The following is a 9,585-nucleotide window of genomic DNA, read 5'->3' as shown; positions in this document are numbered from 1 at the left end:
ACTTTGTGTTGGACACATCTCACCAGAGTGCTCAACACATCTCGTTACTCAGGCCTACCGCCTTCAATTTTCATTCAGTTTGTGATTTAAAAAGCCGAAGTCGGTTATTGTTGATAATATAACGCTATATTGCAGACACTGTCTTTCACTGACGGTTGACTCAGCTTCTATTACATCTTAAAAGCTAGCTAACGTTAGCGTTAGCAAGGCAGCTGCAGGGATGGCGGAGGTTCCCGGGACGTCAAGTGAGACGATAACGGAGACTGTTGAGACGAGCACCCCACCGCCGCCCCAGCAGGTAAACCACGCAGAGCTGCCAGCCAACATGTTTGGACCGTTTTTCTATGCAGCGGTACTGTAACAGTTAGCTGTTTCCAGTCAAATGAAGGCCGCGCTGCTTATGAACGCTGTCTATAAGCCTGGTAATTTTATTGTGAACATTAAATTGTAATAATGTACTGAATTTTTAATCAGTATGATGGTGATTGGCAGAGCTTAATCCTTAACATTCCAAATCAAAGACATGGACTATATTCCAAAGTTTCAAGGAAAATCCCTTAAATTTGGTTCACAGTTATTTACAACCACCACATGCATCCGGTCAAAGATGATGGACTTAACGTTACAGTCCGTTCAAATCTTTAATTCTGATCACTGGAATCAAGTGTGGTTTTAATCAAAGTTAGATTTTGAATAAATAATAAGAGTCCTATTGCTAATTCTTGCAAAAATGAGTAAGTCTTGTAAGACGTTTAAAATATATGTAAGATCCAATAGAAAAAAAAAAAAAAACAGATTCCCGACAGGAATGTGAAAATTCTACAAGAACTTAACATTTTTTAAAAAAAGGGACAAAAAGTCTTATAGGATGTTTAGAAATTTATATGAATCTTAAGGGATTTTATTGGAACCAATAGAAAAAATCAGATTTCCAATAGGATAGAGAAAATCCCAAAAGAACCAAAACTTTGTCTTACAGAATTCCTATAGGATTTTTAGAAATGTATGGGAGTCCTCAAGGATTCTATTGGAAAAAATGAAAATCACATAGGACTTTTTGACTAGGGATGATATCAGCTTGAAATTATAACGTGGCTTCTGAGTTTGACGGGGTGTGATGTATTAACGCTAGTTAAGCTCCTTAAAAGTGACAGTGCCTGTTTGGAGGTTAGCTAAGTGCAGATGGCGTTACAGTAGCCGTGTGTCTTGGAATGGACAGAATGTTCTCATGTAATGATACACTAAGAGAAACTCCTCTAGAGGGGACGCCTCGCTGTGTCTGTAGCAGGTTCAGGTACTTGGGTCTTGTTGGTACTGATATGAAAAACTCCTGCCAGGCAATGCAGCAACAAGAACATCATTAGCATTTAACACAGTCACACCCAAGCTATGTGCAGAAATGAGCCTGGAGGACAGTAAAACAAAGCAGTAATTATATTCAACCACGCATCAAATACACTATATTACTGTATAATACAGCTGCTGATCAGAGCTGTCCATCTACTATTGATCAGGGGCTGTTTTTTTAAAGGGGCCATATATTGTCTCCCTTTTCCACAAGTTAACACAGTTCCCCGGTCTTGAAAAAATGTATCTGACATGTTTTGGTGAAAATACCACAAGGATCAAGCACCACAGCAGCCTTCTCATCCTGTCTGAACAGCTCTGTTCAGAACGGCCGGTTTGAGTGGCTGTCCTGCCCTCCGCGGGGTGTGCCAGCAACCATGGCAACTGTTGAGCGTGAACCCTGCAGAAACATGGCTGCCCAAGAAAACATAGTGGTGCCCATGGGTGGTGCAACAAACACACCAAGGGCCTTGCGTTACTTGCACGAGTTTGACCAAAGGATGATTTGTGTTTATTCGCCCCAAACAGCCAGTGAACAACGGCAGCACCGACTAGTCCTCAACTAACATGGTGATGTTACTGAAGCTCAGCCAGTATGAACTCTAGATTAAACAGATCAAAAGGATGCAGAAATAACTACATCATGATGCCAATTTGTAAAAAGTTGAATTCATGCTTTGTCAGGTCTGTCCACAAGACGAAACGCAAACAACTTTTAAAATGCTTGTTTTCTGAATGGAGTTCAGATGGATCAGAGCTATGCTAACATTTTAGCTGCTCCATCCACACTCAAAATAATGTCATCTAAAGGCAAAAATACAGCATTAATGTTATTGTTTATACACATAGATATCTACATGCTGTGTAACTTTAAAATGATATAAACTCACCAGGATGAAGATATTTATTATTGATGACAGCAGCTGAGGTGGCCTATCACCACCAGATCAACCTCTCTTTATTTCACAGTATACAGAGTTTTTAAATCTCATGTCGGGGGCAACATTCCCGTGCTGGCCATTTGGCCATTTGGCCGTTAATCGTGCAGCTCTTCTAGACTTCCAAATGTCATCAGACCGAATGGATCAAATTCTGTTAGTGGAATGAGTCATATCGTGGGGGTTGTGTGATGCTCAAAACAATTTATCCACCGTTTTGCAGCCGCAACAGTAAGTTACGGCTAGTGTTGTACTGGCATACTGGGACAAATCCCAGTGGGCCAGTGGACTATTTTTACCGGCCCTGTCTGTGTGCCTGTCATTCAGGGTGTGCATGAGAGCGTGCTGCATGCAGCTGAGCACCCCATGTTCAAGATGATAAATGAATGACTTGATATAAATGTTACCTCCAAATAATTTGACATTTACAACTTAAGTCCACACTTTGCAATGTAAGTGAAGTTAAACTGTGTCTGTTCACTGTTCTGTGCATTTGCTCAGACAGGAGAGTTTGTAGTTCCTGACATGCATTACTTCAAGGGGAGAATATGATGGGTTACGCTCACATCACACAGAAAGCCCCTCAGTCATGAGCAGGACCTTCTCGCTGGTAGGGGACAGCGCTTTACATTCGATGCCCAGCATCTCACAACAGACCTGACATGTTACAGGAGGGACGCAGCCTGACAATCAAGCTGAGGAAGAGGAAGACTGAGAAGAAGGTGGAGTGGTCCAGTGACACAGTTGACAACGAGCACCTGGGGAGGAGGTCTTCAAAGTGTGAGTTGCTCTCTTAGCACACACTGAGATGTTTTCTCTGCAGTTAATGCAGATAGTGTCTGCTTCTCTTTCAACAAATGTCTGATTATTGAATTTCACATGCTGTCGTTTGAACCTGATCTGATAGGTATCTAATTTTTATCCCTACCAATAAAGACCCTTACACACTGTGTGACTTTGGGCTCACTCAGAAGAAAGATGACAGTTGTGAGTGAAACGTGGTGAAATCTTAAGTCGTCAATCCAAAACAGTTGTCCCCAATCTCAGTGTAAAACACGTCTACCAACCACTGATTTTAAACTTTGGAGAGCAAATCTAGCCAAAATCCTGACAGGGTCAGAAATGCTGGAACAATCTACATCCAAAACCAGCTAATTGGAATCTCATCTGGAATCTAGGAATACACTATAAAAAACAACAACACAGTGCCAGTGCTTTATACAAGTGTACAAGGATCTGATGACAATAAGAAAAATCTAGAATAACAGCAGACTTATTTCTTAAGATGTTGTATGGAAGAAGACCACATGAAAAAGTTGTCATAATCTCAAAATTCTTTTAGCTGACTTATCTCCTCAGAATTTTATTAATATTTAATATTAGAATGCAAATAAGTATAACTTTGTAATATTATTTTATGGGTCTGTAATTTTTGAATAATTCCTTTAAAATTTCCCAAAAAGTTATCCTGAAAAGAATGATGCCATTTGGTACTAATTATACAGAAAATCAGGACAGAGTTCCATTGGGACACTTCAAAATGATAATTCTAATAAAGAGAGTCTTAATTAGACCACCGCAGGTCAGCTGAAGATGCAGAAATGTAACATTTGTATAAAGACAGTGTACAATTTTACATATACAGAGAATAACCAAACCAGTACCAAACTATGATTTCTTTTCCTATGAAATGACAGACCTGTAAAATATAGCCCTGATGTTCTTCCATATTCCTGCAGGCACACACATAACGCTGCACATCAACATGTAAATAATCTTCCCGCTTCACATCTAAGTCTTTTCATCCTCTTGCTGCACAGTGTGATTTATAAAATCAAACAGCCGCTGAGAAGCTATTTTTATCACAGGCTCCCTTTAGTTACTACTTCTGAGCAAACGTGAGAAGATGTGTTTTTTGATTTTCAAACTGCGAGCAAGGAGTCAGTGATTACATCCACCGTCGACAGACACTAACCCAGCACGTTGTGTTTCAGGCTGCTGTATTTATGAGAAGCCCCGGCAGTTCGGAGAGTCATCCTCCGAAAGCGAGGGAGAAGATGATGATGAAGGGTGTGGCAGCGCTCACTGTATCCTGGGTCACGGCAGGAGAGATCATGGACAGAGGGGGGGCGGGGGGACCACAGTGCCCCCAAACTCTGGCGGGTCACATGCCCACTAAGGAGCACTGCAGGCTGATTGTTTGGGGGGGTGGGGTGTGAGGGGTTTCTCACCACGACAGTGATACAGTACAAACCTGCACTCTGTTTTTTAGTTTAGTTCCATCACTGAGGTACAGACAGACCTGATGCTGCGTTCCACACACACACAAGCTCCCAGCTGCTGGAGTAGGATTACAGCCTCTGCACAAAACACAGAGCAACATGGATTATTGAATTAGCCTAATTGGACATCCTGCTCCCCTTTCAACAGCTAAGAGCATGCTGTATATTGTGCCAACTACCAAACATAAAATAACAGCAAGTAGAAGTTCATTCTGTAGCTCTTAATCATACAGGAGCTATGAAAAAATGAGGGTCATGCAGTGCTGAGAAGAGAATTTAAAGGGCCATACCAGTGTTTTTGCATCTTTTAGCCCCTTTACTACAAATCACACACATCACTGATGACTGTTTCCCAAAGCATGCTGTAGGATTTTTTTATGTTTTCTTTCCTTGCAGGCAGCCATTGGTTTTCATTCCCTTCACCATGTTATCAAAATCAACCAGCTGGTTAGATTTTGGGAATCCATCACTGTGAAAATCCTGTTTGCTTCTATTGTTGTCAGAGTTGTGTGGTAATACAATCAGGGCTTCAACTAAGGATTATTTCCATAACAGGTCATACCAGGTTACTGCAGATTATCAGTATCTGTCTATATGTCAACCAATAAATAACAAGAAATGACTGTTTAGAAGCACATTCAGTGTTCAGAGCACTGACAATCTTAACTAAATATATATAAATTGGCACCAAAAATGCAATTTCAGTCAGGCTATGTAATTTTTGAAAAAAAAAAAAAAATAGTGAAAATGCTTGTCACAAGTTGTGTGAGGTGTTTGATATTCAGTTCACACACATATGCCAGTATATTAGCTGTTTTACTTGATGACCTGCACAGTTAATTATCAAAATCTATGCTGATTAATTTTTTATTCAGTTTCTTCAGTGCGAACTTACATTTGCGTTACCACAACACAATGACACAGCTTTGACAACAACAATAATAAGCCAAGCAAGCAATGGCTGGCTGGAGGGCAGGGAACATCAGCAGCACTGGTGTGGAGAATATGTGATTTGTAATAAATGAGCTAAAACGTGTCAAAAAACAGATTACACACGGGTCTGCTGCGTATTGATGTCACCATGTCAGAGAAAAAAAAACCCAGAGCAGAATGGATTATTAAATTAGCGTAATTGAAAATCCTTCTCTCCTCTCAACAGTTAAGATCATGCTCCACATTGTGCCAGCTAACCTACTTAACAGGAAGTGACAGCAGCTGTGAGTGTTTAACCCTTCAACATACAGATTGAGGGTCATGCAGTGCTGTTAAAGGACTGTGCCATGTTTCATCCTTTTTTTTTACCACAAGTCATATATATATGTTACTGCTGACTGTTTCCATGAAGCATGTGGTGGTGTTTTAGATGCTTTAGGTCTCTGAAAGTGTGATTTTCATACTGTAGTCAATTAATGCAAACCAGTGGCTGCTTATTAAAAACACTAAAGCAGTGAAGTACGCTTTGGAGACTGGTCAGCAGCAGGAATGTTAAGTGTGTGTGATTTGTTAAGTGTAAGTGGTTAAAACATAATGATGCTAGCTGAGGAAGCTGAGAAATCTCTGCTCAGACTCCATGTTTGTAGTTCCTGCTGAATATGCAGTCTCATGGCGTGTGAGTGGAGCGCAGCATACAGTGTTGTATGTGAGGAGCTTTGAAGAGATGGAGATGGAAAGGCCATAAAATGCTGTCCAGCTGTCTATTATGCTTTTGACATAATTGTATATAATACATCGATGTTTTTATTTTTTTATTTATTTGCCAGTCTTAATTCTAAATTGCTAATACTTGGCATGCAGTTGACCACAGTGTGTGTAGTAACATTGCAATTACAAACCAGTGTGTGAGAACTGAAGACTGGACATTGATCTGGCTGCAGAGTATCTGCTCTGTCTGATTTGTAGAGCAGGTTTAAAACTAATGTCAACCTTTGTGATGATTGCTGCGGGATCATATTGCACAGAGTGTAATTCCATCATTACTACACATGCTGTTAGGCAGCATCAGTATAATGTGTTCAGTAATCAGTATTGCATATATAAAGTCTACAGCCTCGGGCCCTGTTCTTCATACATGCAGTTGGCTTCATTTAGCTGTTGATGTGACACCAGTCTGGATTCTTCAGTTTTTCACAGCTAGATCAAAACGTCTATAAGCTCAAACCCACAAAAAGTTCAGGGTTATTTACTGTTCACTGGATCATGGCTGTTAAAGATCAACTTTACATGAAGTCCTTTTCAAATACAAATCTCCTTACAGGCTCCAATGGAGAATCATTGTAATTTTTAGAAGAGAAAACAAAGAATATTGAAATATCAAGATTTGTCAGTGCAATTATCATGGTTTATTTCACAATAAATACCTAAACTTGTTTAAAAAATACAAATATGAAAAAAGAATTGCCAATTCAGTTTGGACTACTAAAACAATTGGTCAGTTAATCACCTCTGGCTATGGGAAAATTTGACCTGCATTTTTCACTGTTTTTGTGTTGATTATTCGATAAATATATATCCAGCTTGTCAAATGTGACCATTTGCTGCTTTACTGTTTTATACCACTACTGACATCCACTGTTATGGACCAAATGATATATGAATAAATCCAGAAAATGACCTGCAGATGAATTGGAAATGAAAATCATAGTTACTGCTACGAGCAAAAGGGAAAACTGATGAAAACTAATAAGATCATTTAATCTAGCTAACATCATGTAAACCTGGACTAGTTGAACTACATATGAAGAATGGGGTTCTGGGTCAGAGACTCCTGATTCTGTTCAAAGGCTGCCAGTTCAGCTCTCTTTCCCTCACCCAAAGCTTTTGTTCTTAAACCTTTGATTATTTTTGCATAGCTCCAATTTTCAGTTTGCTGTAATGATTAATTTAAAATCACTGCGCATTTGTTCTTAAATTTTTCAGACAGCATTAGATTTGAAGAAACCTCATTAACAGAATGAGAGTTTTTATTTTTAACCTCTAAATCCTCTTCTGGTTTTCATTTGCTTGATTGATTTTGTTTTTAGATAAATCAATTGTTTCCACTGTGGACAATTCTAGAGATGATGCATCAGAATAACTGGTTTTAGAGGCAGAGGGTGTAAATGAGTGAAGTGAGGGTATAAGATGGTTGAATTGACAATAAGAAACAGACAAATAAGAAAAGTTTATTTCAGTTCATGCACACATTCACTGAACTCACTGGATGAAGCACCCAAAGGTTATCATTAATTCAGCTGCATGTCAGTCGTAAAAAAAAAAATCTACAGTTCCACTGCGAACTCTATTCAAAGACAATGGGTGTTTGTGCTTTTCCTGCTGTGCTCTGCAGAGTGACTGACATGTTTTCTTGCTGTGAGGTGAGTCGATTTTATGATTAGAGGTCCATTCCTGACCAGGCTGTACATGTGTAACTGGATCAGAGCTAATGTTGCGTACAGGATAGAAGAGGTGAAGGTGCATGACTGCTGGCCCAGGCTTTGTACTCATGTCTCAGCTATGACCAAAACTCACCTGAAACAGGCTCAACCATCATCATCATCCTCCTCAACAGTTTCATGTTTGATATGTGACAGTACTGTGGATTACACTTAATTTACAGTTCAGTTATGCCACCATTCTGTGTACTGTCAACACACATTTACATTGTTACATATGTACATTGTTCTTGTACTGGTAATGCACCTTTCTGTATATACTATTAAGCATAATGAGAGCAGATTTAATGTGAATTAAAGTTTTGAACTGTGTGTGTTGTATATTACTGACACTAGTTAGTGAATGCCAAGTCTTGGCCTGCAAGCAAACAGTCGATGCACTGAAAGCCTGGAGCTGGCAGGTCCCCAGTGACCAAAACCTCTTTATTTTTTCACTTTATTTCAATGTAGTATATATATTTAAAGTCCCCCTCCACTCAAAATGCACAGAGCCTAGCATGAAGTAGTTACTTTTGTCACCATGTCTCTCAGGCTCTGTAAAAATGTGTTAAAGAGTGGGTTCACAATTTTTCCAAGTCTGTCTTAAAACAGGAGCCCAAATGACCATTGAAATATGTTCTTCTTGCTGTAATCATTCCTCCTGTTCATACTGACCATTAGAAGATCCCTTCATAATGCAATTACAATGGAAGTGATAGAGGACAAAATCCACAAGCCGAAAGTGTATTTAGTAGTTTATCTGAAGCTAATATGAAGCTTCAGCGTCCAAATGAGTCAAATCAAGTAGATATCTTTCAACGTTACAGTCTTTTTAGTGCTGAAGTCTCTTTTTGTTACTATACTTTCACCACAGCTCAACAGGGAAACACTGTCTGAGGAAACACAAAAAAGGAATTTGATGCTAAAAGACTGTAAATGTGTCAGATATCCACTTGATGTGACTAACTCAGACTGCTGAAGACTCATATAAGCTTCAACTTTTAAAGTCGTTTTTGCACAAAATGACTGTGTGGACACACTGTGGATTTTGTCCCCCATCACTTACATTGAAAGCACATTTGAAGGATCTTTTAATATCCAGTATAAACAGGAGGAATGATTACAGTGAGGAAAACCTCTTTCACTGTTCATATGGACACCTGACTGTTGTTTAAAGACAGACTTGAAAAATTGTGAACCTGTCATTTAATTGGTAATTAGGTCAGAGCCAATCAGACACTGCTCCACTACTTCAGTTACTTCAGCTGAACTGTGTGCAGCCATAACCTCCTGCCTAATTGTGTGTGTGAATGACGTAACTAATAATTAGCCTTGATTCTTAAAAATCCACTTGTTAAATGTAAACTTGTTTGCTTAGCCACCATTTATGACCATGTGCTAGATTAATTACCTTGTTGCAACATGCTGCTAATACTGTCTGAGCAGATTGTTTCAGTAACTGTAATGTTTAGTGGAGGTCATTCACAATGTGAGAGACTTTTCTTTGAAACTGTATTTCATTTGACTAATAATAAGTCAACCAAAATCAACTAATAATTATTTGGCTTGTATTACTTGGAGATACATATTTGCCAATTAGGTTAAGCT

The 9,585-nt window shown here is 39.2% G+C and overlaps 1 protein-coding gene across 1 annotated transcript; it reads left to right on the top strand.

Moving 5' to 3' along the window:
• Positions 1–10: 10 nt before the first annotated feature.
• ppp1r11 (protein phosphatase 1, regulatory (inhibitor) subunit 11) lies at positions 11–8,310 on the top strand. Its single transcript, XM_067611724.1, has 3 exons — positions 11–298; positions 2,957–3,065; positions 4,280–8,310. Exons 1-3 carry the CDS (start codon positions 221–223, stop codon positions 4,462–4,464), a joined length of 372 nt encoding a protein of 123 aa, XP_067467825.1. The 5' UTR covers positions 11–220; the 3' UTR covers positions 4,465–8,310.
• The last annotated feature ends 1,275 nt before the right edge of the window (positions 8,311–9,585 follow it).

The sequence above is a fragment of the Thunnus thynnus genome, chromosome 15 (assembly GCF_963924715.1).
Source record: "Thunnus thynnus chromosome 15, fThuThy2.1, whole genome shotgun sequence".
Lineage (NCBI taxonomy): Eukaryota > Metazoa > Chordata > Actinopteri > Scombriformes > Scombridae > Thunnus > Thunnus thynnus.
Note: the sequence above shows the minus strand (reverse complement) of the source record. Positions and strands in the feature narration are given on the sequence as shown.

Excerpts from the sequence above, each read along its gene's own strand:
- ppp1r11 (XM_067611724.1), top strand. The coding sequence starts at position 221 with ATGGCGGAGGTTCCCGGGACGTCAAGTGAGACGATAACGGAGACTGTT. Across the intron at positions 299-2,956 it reads CCCCACCGCCGCCCCAGCAG|GAGGGACGCAGCCTGACAAT; the intron begins GTAAACCACGCA and ends GACATGTTACAG. Across the intron at positions 3,066-4,279 it reads GGGGAGGAGGTCTTCAAAGT|GCTGCTGTATTTATGAGAAG; the intron begins GTGAGTTGCTCT and ends GTTGTGTTTCAG.